Source organism: Electrophorus electricus, chromosome 15, assembly GCF_013358815.1.
Source record: "Electrophorus electricus isolate fEleEle1 chromosome 15, fEleEle1.pri, whole genome shotgun sequence".
Taxonomy (NCBI): Eukaryota; Metazoa; Chordata; class Actinopteri; order Gymnotiformes; family Gymnotidae; genus Electrophorus; species Electrophorus electricus.
Genome location: NC_049549.1, coordinates 18,198,949 through 18,217,708, shown reverse-complemented (window position 1 = coordinate 18,217,708; position 18,760 = coordinate 18,198,949). Strand labels below are relative to the sequence as shown.

The 18,760-nt window shown below is 48.4% G+C and overlaps 2 protein-coding genes across 4 annotated transcripts in view; both read right to left on the bottom strand.

Annotated features, from left to right (window-relative positions):
- nxn (nucleoredoxin) overlaps positions 1–15,925 on the bottom strand; it is a 33,081-nt gene extending 17,156 nt beyond the window's left edge. The window contains exons 1-2 of one of the 3 annotated variants that reach the window (XM_027024699.2): positions 15,406–15,489; positions 3,013–3,107 (exon numbers count right to left, since the gene is read on the bottom strand). Coding sequence is in view for 1 of the 3 variants with exons in the window: in XM_027024698.2 (XP_026880499.2) it covers positions 15,406–15,714 (309 nt within the window). In the remaining 2 variants the exon portion in view is untranslated. Of the gene's footprint in view, positions 1–3,012; positions 3,108–14,725; positions 14,797–15,405 lie in introns of those variants that run through there. The other 2 variants (XM_027024698.2, XM_027024700.2) reach the window with 2 other exon arrangements.
- Positions 15,926–17,050: 1,125 nt separating this feature from the next.
- On the bottom strand, positions 17,051–18,475 carry txndc17 (thioredoxin domain containing 17). Its single transcript, XM_027024708.2, has 4 exons — positions 18,193–18,475; positions 17,886–17,967; positions 17,494–17,569; positions 17,051–17,369 (listed from the first exon to the last, which is right to left on the bottom strand). The coding sequence occupies exons 1-4, from the start codon at positions 18,335–18,337 to the stop codon at positions 17,301–17,303; spliced, it is 372 nt and encodes a 123-aa protein (XP_026880509.1). The 5' UTR covers positions 18,338–18,475; the 3' UTR covers positions 17,051–17,300.
- Positions 18,476–18,760: the final 285 nt, after the last annotated feature.

Below are 18,760 nucleotides of genomic sequence, written 5' to 3'. Positions count from 1 at the left end.
GTGGGAAATTTTAAAGACGCATGTCTGGCCTCCTATGGAATTGAGTGCTCACAATTCACGGAGGTCACGCAGCAGTGCAGAGAGAGAGGGTTCTGACCCACGTGGAGCAGTTGTTCAGTGGAGCGCACGGACCACAGGGAACAGCGGCGCTCCAGGGAAAAGCGGGCAGGGTAGCCTGGAAAGAGTTTGTCAGGACGTGGAGGAGACACATCTGAGCCGCAGTGGCGACAGGCGGCGTCCCGTGCTCTCACGGGACACGGGTCTGACCTCGCAGTGTGGGACACACGGAACAGACAGCTCACCACACACAGGAGCCCAAGAGGAGACACTGGACACTGTTAACGCTGACCAGAGAATGTGAGACGCATGCACACGCGCGTGTGTGTGTGGGTGTGAGAGCGAGTGAGCAGGCATGTGAGGGCTGTGCTGTTTACAGTGTGCCGTTAAAAAGTAACCAGGGGTATCTGAGATGTCGGCGTGTGTATGCCAAAGTTATACAACACTGTCCTGATGTCGGAGACCGCAGCCGTATTGTCTGGCATTCGTGCCAGAGAAAAAGCCACAGCCAGATCCACGGAGCCCCTGCTGCCAGCAGACGGAGGACGTCCTGCAGAACAGCAGAGGAGACTCCGAGGGGACGTCTGTCACTGCAGTGCAGAATACCACACGCAGACATGGTACTAACCCTGAGAGATACCCCAGGCTCTGGGGCCCGGCGAGGGACTGCCGCCATGGCACCGGTGTAGGTGGGAGCCGGTGGTCCCAGCGTTCCCATTCACACTGTGGGATCTGTTCGTCTCCTTGTCACAGACAGATGTGTAGGGGAAGAGTAGGGCTGGAACACAACAGCTGGATTAGCTAAACAGAAGAGGCCCTCGGCTGCCATGAGCAGGGAGCACAGAGAATTGGACCGTGACCACAGGGAGAGGCAGACGGACACGGGCGCTCCCACAGACAAACTCGGAGCTGCTACAAGCTTTGATCATCCTAGCAAGGCAGCAGACTGTCCTGAAGAATGCCACTCTCATTGCACGCCACCCCAGCTTTGTTTAGTGGAACACCGTTAACCATGAAGGACATTTTAATTCATTACTAAACAACATTCCACCAGCATAACCTCACATAACCTCACAAACAGCAGAGTCAGGACCCTAACAAAGACCCCCCACAGCAAGCAGGACTCTGCTGCGCCCCCTGTGGGGTAGGCAGACATGCACATTTGTGGGCATTTAAGAGAGCTACGAACTGGACGGTGACCCTTTCATGTATTACAGCACTGACCCTGTTTACAGAGAACAGACCACTCTAGTCAGAGAGGATTCTCTCTGCTGACTCAGCTCCAGGGTTACTGGAAACCCAGACATTTAATAGAAAAGCAATAAAGAGACGTGTGGGGAGGGGCCTGGCCCTGAGACCTGTAAAACAGGAACTGCCCAGCTCAATACCGGACTCTGGGGCATGCTGGGTGATTTACAGCACGCCGTACGACGACCCCAGCAAAGCTCAACCTGAAGACCAGCAGACTGTACAGTGATCTGTCCCAGCCAAACACCTCTGACCAAGTGAGTAGCGTCTGGAAAATGCCATCGCCTGCACAGACCTGCTTCCTGTGTCACCAGGAAACGCTACCTGGGACGTGACGTCCTCCGCAGATGCGTGAGAACAACCACACCTTTTCTCACCAGGTGGATGAGGGAAGGTCTGTGTTTAACAGAAGAGCTGATTCTCCTCAGCACTGTTCCCGAGTTCCTTCTACTCAAGACACAGTTAAGAAAATGACGGATTTCAGCTGCCGCGCCTCCTCGACACACTGCAAGCCAGCAGAGAGAAGCCGTTTTGTCAAACTTTATTTATGGCGCAGTGACAGGAATGTGACCACGGGGGAAACCACACTGCCTGGTTTATGCTACTACACATCGTTTTTGTTAACCCTCTACTTTGAAAATGTCTTAAAACCCATTCAGAAGAGTCAGTTGTACTGACTGTGGTGAAACTCTGAGGGAGCTCGCTGGCCTGATGGGAAAGTGGAAATAAAACCTCACAGCACCACCTAAAATCCTGACACGGGTTTTAACAGGCACACGCGACGACAGACCAGTCAGTCTGCGCTTGAATGCCCCTTTCGATCTGTTTATCTTCCTCCGCTAGGTTTTCTTTGTCCTGAACACACGGCTCAGAGCAGTAAGTCAGTCAGACTCCTTCTCCTTCCACACCTGTGGAAGTTAGACTGAGAAAATCTTTATCTGCGCTTGTGTTCGGCGAGGACAGAATGCCCAGGTACGAGGTGTGTGACCAGGACTGCAGCGGTGCTGGCCGGTCGGACTCTTGCTTTTTTGTGGAGAACACTGGACTGGACTGGACTGGTTCGGTGCAGCTCGAACTGGACAGAATAAGAAGGTGTTTTTTTGTGTTGTGTTTTTGTGTGTGTGTGTGTGTGTGTGTGTGTGTGTGTGTGTGTGTGTGTGTGTGTGTGTGTGTGTGTGTGTGTGTGTGTGTGTGTGTGTGTGTGTGTGTGTGTGTGTGTGGGGGGGGGGGGGGGGGGGGGGGATTATTCTACTTACTGAGCAACAACAACGCCGTCTGCGATTACGGCTACGAGACCAGAGACGTGAAAAATGACCAGAGGACAAAAGACGTGAAATAAGCGAGGTTATGCTACACAACCTCGCCGAGATGATGTCCACCGAGAAAACGGAGCTCCAGCTCTCTCCCTCTCTCCCTCTCATTACCCCTCTCTCTCGTTTGTTCACTGACTCCATATCCATTTGGCTTGTTGGTTGTTTGTTTATATACCTACTGGCCACCAACGATACCACTGTGCCTCCACAGGCAGTAACGACCGGAGGTTCTCTGCACTTTCACGCAGGTAGAAGACCATGGACACAGAACTAGACCCATGACCCCATGACCTCCACTGAGCCTGGGGAGCCTCATCTGCATCTCATCACACACGCATACACACTGCTCCACACACACTACTCCACATGCTACAGGTAAAACAAGGTTACTCACTATACCAAAGGTAATCAGATCCCAGTGTAGGATACAGGCAATCAGATCCCAGTCCTCAGGTTCCAGGTCCTACAGGTTTTCCACCTTCCCTTTATCTAGGAGTCAGGGATGATGACAAAGTGGACAACCAGTTACATTAATCATTTAATCAACTACAAGGGATTACAAAATCCAGGATTTGAATTCTAAGTACAGACTTGAATCCCACGTCTCTATAAGTTCACTTGAATTCCTGGTTGGTGGAGAAGGTAGAGCGTTCCAAAGGAAGCAGCTTGCGACTAAGGACAAACCAACCACTGACAGCCTGTGGCAGTCTGCTAACATCCACGGAGTCGTGGAGCAGGACGATAGTCTGCCGATCTCTGACCCCCCCCGCACGGCGTGTCTGACCCGGCACAGTGTCTGGACCGATGCTATGGGTAGGAGGCAGAGTGCAGCACAACCTGGCCAGCTGTGGTCCGGTCTACTGTGGGTCAGGTCTGCTACAGACATGGTCTAGGCAAAAACAAATAGTTTTTGCAGCCATATATATCTGGTGGGATTAGAGCAGTTAAAAAACAAAATCAGGACACTTCTTACAGAACAAAAAAAACAACTCTCAGGCCACAGTAGACCAGACTGTGGAACCAATGATCACTCAGCGGCCAGTGGTATCAGCAGCCTTCTCTTCTCTACTTTCCTACTCTACTATTCCCAGCCCTTCGCTACCCATTTCTGATGGATGAGAGAATTAAACAACAGCGATGTGTAATGTTCAGTTGGTTTTCAGTAATCATGGATGTTGGGAGAACATTCCGTTGGACTGAGACAACCCGCCCCCCTCGCCATTCCCGCGGCCATAAACAGCAGCCAAAATGCGAGCTATCTGAAATAAAGCCCGTGTATCTTCGCTGACAAATCCTGAGGGGTCTTCTTCTCCTCCAGGCCCCCCGGGACTGCAGCATATTTATGATCGCAAGCCCTGCCAGGAAATATAGGGATGCTGCAAAATGATTCCTGCTGTATTAAGAGACATTCCAGGGCTGGGGCTTGGAAGACTGTTCAGTGGGCAGCCAAGTGGGTCGACATTACCATCCCGAGCCAAGGCAGCACACCAAGGAATCTAAAGACCAAAAGCCACATGAAAAACTTTGGGTTGTGGTGGATTCATATCTTATGTTTCGTAGCTTTATCAAAGCAATAAATAAATCAGCATCCGATGACCTTGAACAGACAAACGTATCCATCCAGACTTCAGGGGGCCTTTTCAACAAAACCCACCGAGGAATCTCACTGAGAGGGTTACGGAGGACCAGGAGAACGAACCCTCCACCTCTCAGGAGACCAGAACGCAGCCCTCCACCTCTCAGGAGACCAGAACGCAGCCCTCCACCTCTCAGGAGACCAGAACGCAGCCCTCCACCTCTCAGGAGACCAGAACGCAGCCCTCCACCTCTCAGGAGACCAGAACCCAGCCCTCCACCTCTCAGGAGACCAGAACCCAACCCTCCACCTCTCAGGAGACCAGAACGCAACCCTCCACCTCTCAGGAGACCAGAACGCAACCCTCCACCTCTCAGGAGACCAGAACGCAACCCTCCACCTCTCAGGAGACCAGAACGCAACCCTCCACCTCTCAGGAGACCAGAACGCAGCCCTCCACCTCTCAGGAGACCAGAACGCAGCCCTCCACCTCTCAGGAGACCAGAACGCAACCCTCCACCTCTCAGGAGACCAGAACGCAACCCTCCACCTCTCAGGAGACCAGAACGCAGCCCTCCACCTCTCAGGAGACCAGAACGCAGCCCTCCACCTCTCAGGAGACCAGAACGCAGCCCTCCACCTCTCCGGGTCTCTCACTGGCTCCTCATTAGCTAAACTGCAGCATTTTGTTTAGAAATATCTATAGTTATGACTTGCGACCAAACTATATTTTCCACATCTAATGATTACTCCACCTGTAGTGTGTAGAATAAAACTAAAAAAGACATCATTTAGCTGTGTGAAATCTGCTGACCTTGTCACAAGTCTAGACGTGTGAACTGGCGTTGACAGCATTTGGTAATAAAACAAATATATAAATCTGATTGGTGAAGGTTTTAGAGCTCGTGTGTGTGTGTGTGTGCGCGTGTGTGCGTTGTGAGGTATGAGTAGGAAAACAAACAAGAGCTCCAGCTCCTCTCTGCATCACTCACCTCTCAGCTACACTCCCCTCTCTGCATCACTCACCTCTCAGCCACACTCCCCTCTCTGCATCACTCACCTCTCAGCCACACTCCCCTCTCTGCATCACTCACCTCTCAGCCACACTCCCCTCTCTGCATCACTCACCTCTCAGCCACACTCCCCTCTCTGCATCACTCACCTCTCAGCCACACTCCCCTCTCTGCATCACTCACCTCTCAGCCACACTCCCCTCTCTGCATCACTCACCTCTCAGCTACACTCCCCTCTCTGCATCACTCACCTCTCAGCTACACTCCCCTCTCTGCATCACTCACCTCTCAGCTACACTCCCCTCTCTGCATCACTCACCTCTCAGCCACACTCCCCTCTCTGCATCACTCACCTCTCAGCCACACTCCCCTCTCTGCATCACTCACCTCTCAGCTACACTCCCCTCTCTGCCTCACTGCATCACTCACCTCTCAGCCTCTCTGCTCAGGCTGCCAGTCAGTGGTTGATTGCAGCTCATTAACCAAAACCTTCCAGTAATGTACTGGTATCAATAGCCAGTGAGTGATCCAGTGGGACTGTGTGCTCATTCACAGACATGACCAAGCCAAGGTTACGTTGCTATTACAAACACATGGGCGACTCCTTTATGGAGAGGCTGTACTATTCTGACCACATTTTCCACATCATCTGAGGACTTAATTGATCAAAGTCCTCCTAAACCCCCAGGAGGAACATCTGAGTTTGGTCCCAGAGCTCAGAGGAAGCGGTTATAGGAACCACGTCCATATTAGTACCATCTGCATCATCAGTACTACAAAGACCAGTGCTGCAGATGCCAGCACAGGCACACACACACGGTTTTGCTAAGAGCACAAGACAGTAAGCAGCTGTCAGGTTAACCACCCACTGCAGTGACATTTCATCTTCTGGCTCTGGTTGTCATGGACACGGAATCACACTGTAAACAGACAGAAAGCAATCAACACTGTGTAGCGGATTTAGACAGCAGCCTTTTAGGACTGGACAAAAAGTCCTGCCACATCAGGGAGAAATCTGGGTAAAAGACAGAGGGAAACAGACAGTAGTGAACGAGAGAGAGGGAGAGAGAGGGAAAGAGAGGAGAGAGAGACAGAGATGTGAAAGTGATGATAAAACTCTGGATAAAAGGCCCAGTGGAGCGCCTGTCTGACACAAGGTGCTAATTTTAGATCTTCCTATCTCCCAGGAAAACTGTCTCTGCCTCCCAGACAACACAGCCACACACCAGCAGGTTCAGGAGGCTCTGGTAGGCACAGATCTGAGTAGGAGGCCTGGGACACACACACACACACACACACACACACACACACACACGCACACACGCACACACGCACACGCGCACACGCGCACACACGCACACACGCACACACGCACACACGCACACACACACACACACACACACAGGAAGTAGAATGAGGCATAGCCCTGTTGCTGGCATGAAGCCCAGCCAATCAGAGCCCAGCCCACCACAACCAGGTCAACCTCCTGGACTGGGAAGAGCCAAACACAAGCCGCACAAAAGCCATACGGACCATGCAGCAAATACAGTCCGGGCAGGAACACCGGAAAGCCAGCAGGGGATCTGGCCTTCAGGGCAGGCGAGAAGAGGGGAGGGGGGGAGGGGGCGATTAGCTGAACCAACCGTCAGGGGGCTGTGGTTGGAGCCTGAGAAAGTGTGTGTGTGTGTGTGTGTGTGTGTGTGGAGTGGCCCAGGAAACCACCATCTGAACAGAGCAGCAGGGAACTCCCATCATGGAGATCCTAAAAGAGAAACCCTGCTGTTCTCCATGAGAAAAGGTCCTGAGGATCCATTCTTTAGCAGACCAACCCACAGCTCAGGGGCGGGGTTATGGGCAGGTTAACTACTTGTGTGCGAGGTTTGGTTTATGTTGGAGAACAGGAGGGTTCAGACAACACACTGCCGTTTGTCAGGACCGGAGAACCAGCTGAGAAACTCACCAAAGTCTGCCAGCACCATGACCCTGCTGAACGTTAACAACCGCACAGCAGAGAACAAGCAGAATGCCCTGCTGCTCAGCTGGGCACCTTCGACAGAAACGACGCTGCTGCAGCTATAAGAGATCTGAAGTCCAGATGTACACAGAGGGGAAACAAGCGCACAAAGAAAAGACAAAAAAATATTCATGAAAAAAAGAGTGAATATTATGACCTAATGGGAAAGTCAGTATATGAGAAACAGTGAGAGGATGGGTGAGGGAAATGAGCAAGATTAACAGCCCCAGGAAGATGAGGAAGGCCACTCTTCCTCGTCTCCTTTGTGTTTGCACTGAAGGGGCCTCCTCAGGCCAATCAGAGGCAGCATGAGAGGAGCCAAACCCGTGTGTGCAACCCCCTCTCTGGGTGAATAAAGGTCTGGAGGGACCATCTTCACACTTAAGTGCCTGTTCACACACTCTCACAACCATGCCCTGCACACCACTAAACTTCAGCTATATTTATGATTCAAACACCCCCCACCCACCCCGTTCACACTACACCCACCCATACCACAGCTGCTCCGTTACACGGAAACCTCAAACCAAACGTCAATCTTCTCAGACACCAGAACTACTGGCTGTGAATTTTCTCTGCCATACCACAAGCAGGAAACCAGGGGAAGGATATCCCAGAATTCCAGACTAGCAGGGGAAGGATATCCCAGAATTCCAGACAGCTTCCCATCATTCAAAGCCATTCCATTCCATCAGAGAAAACAACAAAAAGAGTGAGGGTGAAATAAGAGAGAGGGCGAGGGAGAGAGAGAGAGAGACAGGAGAGAGAGAGAGAGAGAGAGAGACAGGAGAGAGAGAGAGAGAGATGGCGAGGGAGAGAGACGGGTGAGACGGGGAGAGACAGGAGAGAGAGAGACAGGAGAGAGAGAGACAGGAGAGAGAGAGAGAGAGAGAGAGAGAGAGAGAGAGAGAGACGACAGGAGAGAGAGAAGGCGAGGGAGAGAGACAGGGGTGAGACGGGGAGAGACAGGAGAGAGAGAGACAGGAGAGAGACAGGGCGAGGGATGAGGACATGGTGATTTTGACCCTGGGTAAACATTCATGTTCTGTTCCTGGATCAACATCACTATCGCCCAGTTGTGACCTCAGACAGGACATTAGCCAGCTCCCCTCTTGAAGACCAATCAGACTCCTGCGTCACGGATGAAGAGGCAACACAACAAACACACATACATCGTCAACTACCCCTCACGGGCATTAGCCCTCCACTAATGCACTGATGGACAGAGCTGATCCAGGAACAGAACTTAAATGGATGTCCAGGATGAGGCTCCACGACTTGGCATCATGGGGTACAATACACACACACACACACACACACACACACACACACACACACACACACACACACACACACACCAAGCTGGACTTGGACTATAATCCTTATTTATAAATATGGTGAGTGTGGAAAAATTAAACTACAACAAAAATGGAAAACTAATTCACTTTCAAACTTAATTAGCCGAGGACTTTGATCAAATAGCTTCCAAGTTTAGTCTGAACTGAACACAAACATTCAAAGCTCTGGAGTCACAAAGCTCTAATTATCCACCACCATCATATTCACACAAACCTAAACTGCAAAGATTTGGTTTTAAAAATGCAGAGACTGAAGCTTTAAACTTTCACAACAAACAGAGGGTCTGTGTTACTGACGTCACTACAGTCCGGGGGCCAGTCTTAATTATCCCTCTTATTATTATTATTATTATTATTAATAAAGTTTTATAGCTGGTCTCTGTTTCAGACCTCCAGTGGAAACCCTCCCCACCCTACAGAGGTCTCTTTAGCTCCCAGCACACAGGCCTCGCATGCAGAGTGTCAAAGCTTTGATTTACTGCTTGCTGAATATAAACATTCACATACAACCCCTTAACTTTCTTCTGTTAAAGAAATACAATGTACGTATGAATATGAAAAGGAACAATGTACATATGAAAATGAAAGCACAACATACATATGCTAAAAGTGCTAATGTGGAGGATTATTTTTCAGTTTCATTAATATTAATAGGGTTAGTTGTGCATTAACGTAAACATGACATCACGCTAGCTGGCCTGTATTAGCTCACTGCTCACGTTTGTGCTTTCCGTCTAATGGCTGTGGCTGGAATTCCTCTTTGTTACTGATTCGGTTCAAACAGAGTGAAGATGCATCGCTGCTGTGTCTTAGGCGTCTTGTGCTGGATGTGTAACTCTGACCCGCTCAGAGAGGTATCACGCAATCAGCTTAATATTTGACTCTCACAGAACAAAGCATGCCGGCGATCCCAGCGAAGGCGTCTAATTATCTGGGCACTTCCACCCAAAGGTGAGCCGGAACCTCTTATACTCCGGAGACACCCCGGCCCCTTTCATAGCTCCCAGAGTCGCTCCCACCGCCCGCTCAAAAGACTCACTGAACACGATTCATCAAAACGGAGATTGCGGCTGCTGCACGGCCCCCTGCCCCAGGCTCGAGCCCAGCGGGAGGTTTACACTTCAACACACAAGCCTCAGCCCCGGCCGGGGGTCCGGACACGCTGATGAGCATCTATGTTCTGCTGTTTCTCAGTGTAGAATCACAGCATCAAATTAAAATGATCCAGGATCTTTTTAAATGCTGAAATCAAACTGAATTTAAATCTTTTTCATGTTTTAAAAAAAAAATTCAGACTGTAAAGCAATAATGAAGACTCCATCAAACTATGCAGAGGAAAAGCCCCGTACTTAAAGAGCAGAAAACCCCATCAGTTTTTCCTTCAGCTCAGAAACGCCCTGAAGGAGTGACGGGTCAGCACCATGCAGCCTGGCCTGCAGAGGAGGCCATCTTCACACGGACACCGGAGGTCCAAACAGCACCCCGTGTTGCTGCTCTAGTGCTGAGCCCAGCCAGGTCCTCAACCTTCCTCACACATGTCTGCTTCCATTTCTACACATTTCCAGACCTCTGCAAGATTCCAGCTCCTTCCCAACACTTTCATCGCATGGCACACACACAGCTCAGCACTGTGGAGCTCTTATTTCTTCACCAGCGCCCTTCACACCACATAAAGTGGAAATTCAAACACAGAGAACATCCTTCTAGGTGTAAAAAACAAACCCTGACCTCTTCGTACACCAACCTCCACCATCCTACACACACCAACCTCCACCCACAGTTCTGCTTTATGCGAATGTGTGAATTCTGCAGTGACTCAGTTATGAGCTGAACAGTAGACCATTACCTGAGAAGAAACTCAGTATTGTCTTCCAGATTTTCCAAGCCTGCATGGATGCTTGCTTTGGAAACAGACTGGGAGTCTGAGGCACAGCGATCACGTGACACACTTTGACCAAAAAAAAAAACAAAAAACCCAACAGAATTTCTCACAAGATCAGTAAGAACCATGTGGGTTTTAGCTTCACAGTGGTGCAGGAAGTTGTCAGAGAAGCAAAAAGGATCTGGATTCTTACAGGCGAGAGCGAGTAATGACCAGTCCATGACCCGACAAGGGCCCAGGTCCGAAACACCTGCCAGGTTCCCGAGCAGCTGCTCACACACATCTGCACTATGGCGAGATCTGAAGGGAATGGTTTGTTTCGGGACTGAGGAACTTACGAGCCACTTCTGCACCGGAGATGCACACATGCTGGGGAAGTGCACCGGGGACGTGCACGTGCTGCAGGGTGATAGTCCTGTTATTATCCTGCAACCTCAGTCAACCGGCAGCATCTCGCATGCCCAGCCGGCCGAACAGAGACACGGGCCAGCTGTGCGGGAACGTCCGCTACCTTCAGTGGAAAAAAAAGTGAAAGCGGACTGAAGAGTCTGATGACATCACACTACAGTCTGGAAAAAAACTGAATCTCCATCTTTCCAAAAGCAAATTTCCAAATTCGTCTGCCAGAAAGGGAAGACGCCTCTTCTTTCAAGGAGTCAAAGCATCAACTGCAGACACCAGGGATTTGTTGATGTCTGCCCCCCCACCGTGTCAGAGAGACGTCACTGACCAAGCGAACACGCCTCTGCCTCAGAGAGAGCTTACTGAGTGAGTGTGGGTATTTGTCCCCAATATCTTTAAAAGCAACAACAGCAAGCATATAGTAAACATGAAAAAATACTTTGAGCTAGGACACGAAAACAAAACAAAACAAAAAAAACAAAGCCAACCCCCAAAAAAAACAACCGCCAAAAAAATTAAATAAATAAAATAAAAAAAGAAACGAGTCTTTGGGGACTGAAACTATTATGGAGTCTTTAAGCAGGAGACATTGGCAGAGGCCCGGCACTGAGGAGAGGACCATGTCCACAGGCTCATGGGGTCAAACGCAGCATCTGGATCTGAACAGCCCAGCACTGACACACGCATCTCCGGAGTCTCACACTCCCGAACTTCACGCAACAGCAGCACAATGTCTCCACCTGCAAACCCGCAGAGTGAGGTGGTTATCGTTGCTAGTTGTTGTTAGGGGAAGCCCCTTTACCTCCATACCACCCCCTACAGGTCAGGCCTTTGTCAACACGCTGAAGTGTAGCTGAGGTTCAACAACAATGAACTTCCTTCCATTCCTGTGGAGTTCTCCAGCTTCTGTTCTGCTCCTGGACTCCTCCTTAATCTGTTCTTGGAATTATCCACCCACAGCGCCCAAAACGTTGTCTTCAGTACTGGCCCTGATGTTCCCAGAATTGATGGGTTTGTGGCCTGGCTGTACGGGTCAGGCTGTAACAGTCCATTTGATCATCAGTTGCTCGAGTGAAGGTGACGTGTGAGCCACGTGCACGTCTCCTCCACACGGACTACAATCCCAGGGTTGTCCTTGGACCGCCAATTTGTCCGAGGTCGCAGCCCACCAGCAATTGTTGACCATCTCCTGTGCAGCCGGGGTAGTGTCAGGTTCCCCGGGGGAGGAGGGGTTTCTACTCTGAATACGTAATTCAAGCCCTGGGAGAGCAGCCATGACCATGTTTCTATTATCATAGCTCACAGTGCTGACAGTCTGAGGGCTGCACTGTGAAAAGGTCTGGGAGTCCAGACAGGTAAAGTCCAGTCAGTTTGGTAAAGGGAGCATCACTAAAGCCACGGGAGGAGGCTACCAGGCCCTGGACCCACCGACACAACCCAGCGGGAACCTTTTCCTCGTCCTGGTCTGTCAGCCGCAGTCTTTACACAGAACCAGACGGAGGGAGGAAAGCTGAGACTTTCTTGACCGACTGAACGTTGGTGCCCGGTGACAGCAGCCCTGGACCCTCGCAACGAGCTCCTGGCAGCTGGGTGTGCGCGCACAGGTCAGCACACAGGTGCGCCTCCCTCGCCTCTACACACACGTCATCATACCGCCACTGCTTAAGGGCAAGAAAGTTCCACGGGACTCGGGCCTTTGACAGCCGCGATGATGTCACTGACGGGTGGCTGGCGTGAATGCCCGCTGCGGTCAGGAGGCCTTAGTCACAGCACACCCACGCAAACCCACGGACAGATCCAGGCCGCTAACGCAAGTCTGGCTAATGTGTGTGTGTGTGTGTGTGTGTGTGTGTGTGTGTGTGTGTGTGTGTGTGAGAGACCTGGAGGGACAGAGGATAGGAGGGAGAGGTGGAAGAGTGTGAACAGAAGATGGACCAGGAGATGAGGGGCTGAATTTAAGAGAAAGAGTATTTAAGAGAAGCAAGAACTGAAGTCAGGAATAAGTCAGAGAGAGAGAGAGAGAGAGAGAAAAAGAGAGAATTACTGACCAAATGAGAAATGAGAACAGCCCCTGAGATATCCCCAACCGCAGGGCGGCTCAGATCAGGCCATTGTATCTCTCACACACACACACACACACACACACACACACACACACACACACACACACACACACACACACACACACACACACCACATCCGCAGAGTCCGTCAGGCTGAAATGGGAACACATCCACTCACTGCTGTGCTGGTAGACCTACTTCACCAGGACATCTGGTACCAGTTTCACCTTTTTACGCAAGAACGCATTGCAAAAGAAAGAAAGTATGTGTGGCTAACAAACGGCACAATAAACAATAGCAGTTCTTTATTATTATTATTGCAGCATTCCGATGACATTCCCGCAGCCACCTTCAACTGAAACTTCTACATTGAAAATGAGCCACAGCTAAGGCCCCGCCCCACAGCTAAGGCCCCATCCCTTGGCTAAGCTAAATTGAAATGAAATTAAAAATTAAAAACCAAAACAATAACGCTTAAGTTTAATGAAATCACTGCCTCACTTATATAAGTAAAACACCTTGACCAAACTCCCCAAGCTCAACGCACTGTAAGCTAACATCAGTAACAAGAATACCATTTTTTGCAAAACTGTAACGTCTGAAAAATGACTCATGTTAAATCATTTTCCATCATAGCGCAACAAACAGAAAACAGTCCTGCAAACCTAGTGACGTAATCTTGAAATGACATTTTAAGCCAAAGGAAAGTTCAGTCAGTTCATTCAGACAAATTCAGTCTTTAGGCAGAGCTAAATAAAGCATGCACGTACATGTACTTGACACGTGCTCTGCTGGGACACCGCGAGAGGCGAATATTAAGCAGGGGTCGCGACTGTTTCTCCTCGTGACTCCCAGATGTCATCGGGGATTTAATTCCAAACTTGTTTGTTATGACTGAATTCATGTCAGAAAGGAGCGCAGCGCATCCAAACGTGGCTGCGGACGGTCTACAAGAAGAACACATCTGAGCGCCTTCTGCAAACTTGGTGTCAGCCAAGCACGCAAATCATGGCAGGGTTATTCATTACAAAATGCTAATATGTGCCGAAGTGGAGAGCACGCGAGTTTGAGCAATGAGGCATAAATTGATACCAACAGAACGGCAAATCGGAACATGACCCAGATGCATGTTACAGCAGAACAGAACGGAACAGTACAGAACAAACAGTTACCGGGACAGGGGGCATTGCGCAATACAGTGTAATGCAGACTGGCCAAGGATTATGAAAGTAAAGACACAGGCCATAAAACACTACTACAGGAACAGGAAAGCCTCTTGGCCATCCCAGTCTAAACTGGCTGATGGACACTGATCTCAAATACACGGTTTAAAATATAACCGTCACGCTCGTCTCTGTTTATTTACAAACTTCATGTACGCCATGTTTACAGTGTGATCAAATCATATTACTATGCACGAATATTTTCACGACATTATATGACGCGGAGGAAAATAATTGTTCAGTACTCTTACTGGCTGAACGCGCAGCGCAACCACATGTTGCAGGCGTGCGCTTGCGGCGCGTGGTGTGACCTTCCATGACCACGAGCAGGCCCGCTGACCCAGCGCGGGACCACATCCAAATACTACTTACACCACACCAACAATGGACGGAGCTGCTGCTTACATAGACCAGGCGGTGATACGGTGTTAATCGGTACAGGCCACACGGCGGGTCGCTTGTAATCGTGTTCTGCTCTCGCCACGCTGGGCTCAAACGGCGTAGGGCACGCGAGCGCGCGACTACACTGCGCTCATTCTAAAATTACATTTGCTTTGGGGCAAAAAACGCATTTACCTTTCCGTCGAAACCACGGCCCGCACATCTGAGACACACGACACACACTTGAGCGTTTAAATCAGTGTTAGTGGCGGTGTGTGAGTTTTTGCAGGCTGCAGAGACTGAGCGCAGCTCCAGTTTTAGGGATTAGGTTATGGGTTAGGCAGCCTACATACACGCCAAATGACCTTATAACGCGGTAAACGACAGAAAACCTTGAGTCTTTCCCCCTTTCCTCTCGGAAAATTATATACAGAATTTATTTTCCACATTTTCCTATGAATTAGTCAACAAATATAAAGGAAGTGTGTAATTGTTGTTGTTTTTTTGTTTGTTTGTTTCATTATTTAAATGATTGTATACCGACTTTGAAATACAATAACGAACTAAATATCACAAGGAAACTAGAAATCTTGTGACTCTTTTAAAAAATATTTTAAACCTCAGTTAAGTGTTCAAGAAAATGAACTTGTCACGTTTTGGATTTAAGACACATAATAAAACATCCCAGTCACTCCACGCTGTAAATGATCACTGATGTCAGAGGTACCTAATAAACATCCACGTAATCTCAGTAGGAACCTCGGAGTCGACACCTGTAGTCTGGTCTTTTTATTTTTATTTATCTGTTTAACGAAAGTCCACCGTTACATTGTTGCTAACCGCGCTGAGGCTCTGCCTGGTGCGGATACTCTTACCTTTTTGTGTCGGTCTTTAAAAGGCAAAGCCGGCCATTGCATCTCCTGCAAGAAGTCCTGCCAGTGTTTCTGATCCTGATCAGACGAGATGAAGACGATTTCCAATTTATCCTTGTGTTCCGATGATTTTTTAAACTTGCTGTAAAACTCACAAAGGCTGGGATTGAACTGCTTACAGGGGGCGTTGAAACTGGAGCCGAAGTACAGCCCGACCAGGGAGATCTTAGCGCCCAGCGCCTGCACGTCCACCTCGGCTTTCTCGCTGTTGACGAGTCGCTCTCCGAGTAGATTTACCAGGAACTCCGACATCGTCGCTCTGGATTCAGAAGACAATTTTTATTCCGCTGGTCAATCCAGTAATTTGCAGCTCCGAGAGGCTCAGCGAAAGCCAAATCGTCCGGGTGCCCCTATTTTGCCGTTGTGAAGAGCACCGACGATCCTGAACGTGAGTGAGCGTAGGCAGGAGACTGAACTGCTGTTGAGGAATGCGCCCGGTCTGCGCCCGTTCACCAGCCGCGCAGCAGTCGCGACATCTAGTGGTCAGAATTCTGTATTGCATCTTATGCGCACGGTCTGCGCCTGTTCACCGGCCGCGCAGCAGCCGCGACATCTATCGGTCAAAATGCTGTATTGCATCTTATGCCATAACATGTTGTGACATGGCTTATTTCCATCAAGATTTTATCGTCTCAGATTTTTAGCAGTGAAAATATGTAAACACTGGAAGGCTCGTGTATTGCCCCATTTCAAATAGCGTAAACAATTTAACATCGAAACTAGCATGTAAACTGTATGCAGTAATGTTATTTGCATGCAAATAGCTATTTAAAGACATTACAAATAGGTCGTTTTCCCAATTAATCTTCTTCTTTATATTACGAAACATCTTACAGTGACACCTAGTGGCTTGGCAGTTTCAGAGATTACGCACTATTTTAAACATGGCCACTTGGGTAGGCTACCCGCAGGACCATAAATCTTGGCTATGTGCGAAACGGCCTACTACATATGGGTCCCCATTCTAGTATCCAGAATGCGACAAATACAAACCATACTACGGGTTTATGCGAATGCTGAAGGTTCCGCGCACTTGTGAAGGACTTCCCGTTGAAGGCTGCTCTGCTCCGCACTGGAAGATTGTGGGTATCTGCCGCCCAGCGCAGGGACGAAGGTTAACCCTGAACCTAGTGTGGAACGTGCCGTTCCGTTTACCCGAGGACTCCAAAGATGCTTGAGCCTTCTCATATGAACTGCACTTCTAATGTAAAAATAAACAAGCATTTTCATTATCATTTTGCTACTTCCTGGTGGTAAAAAATGACTAATTGTTCCTCTAAGGCTAACTGGAGTATTTCCGTCATTCTATGACTTTTACGTTGCCTCTCAGTGTACCTTATTAGTTTATCATAAAATGGTATCGACCAACAAATATAATTAATGTTGTATATGCCCCCTGGCCAACAGTTTGTGTTTAAATTAATTTTAGCCACAAGATTTATGTTTCTTAAACACACGATCGCCTCGCAGAACAGCCCAGCAGGAATTTGACAAATGTCTCAAGTTTTCATTAATTTTGTGTAAACGTAACCATAAATGAAAGAAAAACTAATGACATTTTATAGGAAACATGACATCTGCACTATTATTTGCGTAGATTACATTTATTAAAATAATGAATGCTAGTATAGATCAGGGTCAGAGTCTGTATTTAACATTCTGCATTTGTCCATTTTATGTACACATAAATGCATAATTTTAATTTCACAATGCAACCCACAGTTAACATTACGCAGTTAAGATGAACATATAAGAATAAAATTTCACAGAAAAGCACGTAAACAAATTTGAGAAGCAATTTACGGTATGCATAAACACCACTACACACATCTGAGTCACTAGTCTTCTGTGAACATCATTCGAACCAGGTCAGCTTTGAAACACTCCTCCTCCACCAGTTTCTGAGGCTGGAATATGCACGACAAGACAACAATTCTCATTTAGGGACACCATAGATGCTACTACATGACAAGAAGACACAAGAGATTTAATATTTGTACATTATAAAATCTTGTCTTCTTTGACACTTACTGTGCCGTATCGTAGCAGAGTAGGAACTCCGGTGAGTTTTAGAGTCTTCTTAAACTCATTATTAGGGTCTTTCCAGCTGACAGAACACATGATGTCAGTGACTAAAATAGTAAGGTTACGTCTAATACATGAAGAAGTGCATTAAATACATTCTCTGGAATCAAATAATAAACATAATATTTTTGACAAATGCTTGGTTTGAGTTACAGGTCATGTAAAAGGAGAGGTTATCTTTGTCCCTGTCTGTAACTCCGAAACTAAGCTTTTGATGATTGTCGTTGTAACACTGCATAAAACATTCCACTATTTCTGAGATTGTACTAGATTGCGATTTTTCTTTAACTAGGACTATTTAGACCATTAGATTATTTCCTTAAGAAGACGAGACCTACTACGGCCTGGCGCCCACGAGGCAGTATAAGAAGACGGAGCCCGCGGGGAGATGTGCCAGCTGTCCTCGCACCACCGGCTCGGCTGGGGGACATCGGAGGGAAGCGACACGTTAGTCTGCTGCACTTATAACGCACCAAAATCACAGCAGCAGCGTACTGCCTCCGCTGCAATGTTCAGAAATCGTTAAATCTCATGCCGTTTTCAACCATCTTATATAACGTGCATAAGCGGAATAGACAAACAAAAAGAGACATGTCGAGCTCCTCATACCATTTCATCTGGTATGTGGTTAAATCAAAGCCCCACCTTTTACACAATCTGGACACCAACTTTTGCCTTGGTCATCTTTATCGCCACTGAAGTAAGCAAAGATGTCTTTTCCTCTTCTTTCAGAGACAGCTTTGCAAAATTCTTCGTAACCATGGACTTGAATCTCTTCGTACTTAGCCATAATATCAATCTTCAGTGTGTCACGGTCAGCGTTAATGCAAAAGCCCACCAGCAGCAGTTCGGTGAAAGGTCAAGTTTATACTGACTCACCGCGCGGCTTTCAACACGTTTATTGACCTGACAATGTGAAGCGCGCAGCAACGCCCCTCATATAAATTCACACCAAATTGTTTCCGCAAAATTCCGGAACATATCAGCAACAATAAAAGTCCTTTGCAAATCATTTAGTTCAGCTTTATTTTAGGTAAATCGTGGCACTAGTACTTGTTTGGACCTTTTCGGGACCTTTTACTAGGCAAACAAGCGTCAAGCAACTAACCGAATGGTCTTCCAATGACGTAATGGTCCAGCCTCGAAAAGGATTTACAGCGCTGGGTTCGTGCTGCTAGGAGACTATTACAGCTGCAGTGTATTAATATCTATT

Coding starts and splice junctions, on each gene's coding strand:
- txndc17 (XM_027024708.2), bottom strand. CDS start 18,337: ATGGCTAAGTACGAAGAGATTCAAGTCCATGGTTACGAAGAATTTTGC. Junction 17,570..17,885: donor CTCGTGGGCGCCAGGCCGTA/GTAGGTCTCGTC, acceptor GTGTTCTGTCAG/CTGGAAAGACCCTAATAATG. Junction 17,370..17,493: donor CTCTGCTACGATACGGCACA/GTAAGTGTCAAA, acceptor TGCATATTCCAG/CCTCAGAAACTGGTGGAGGA.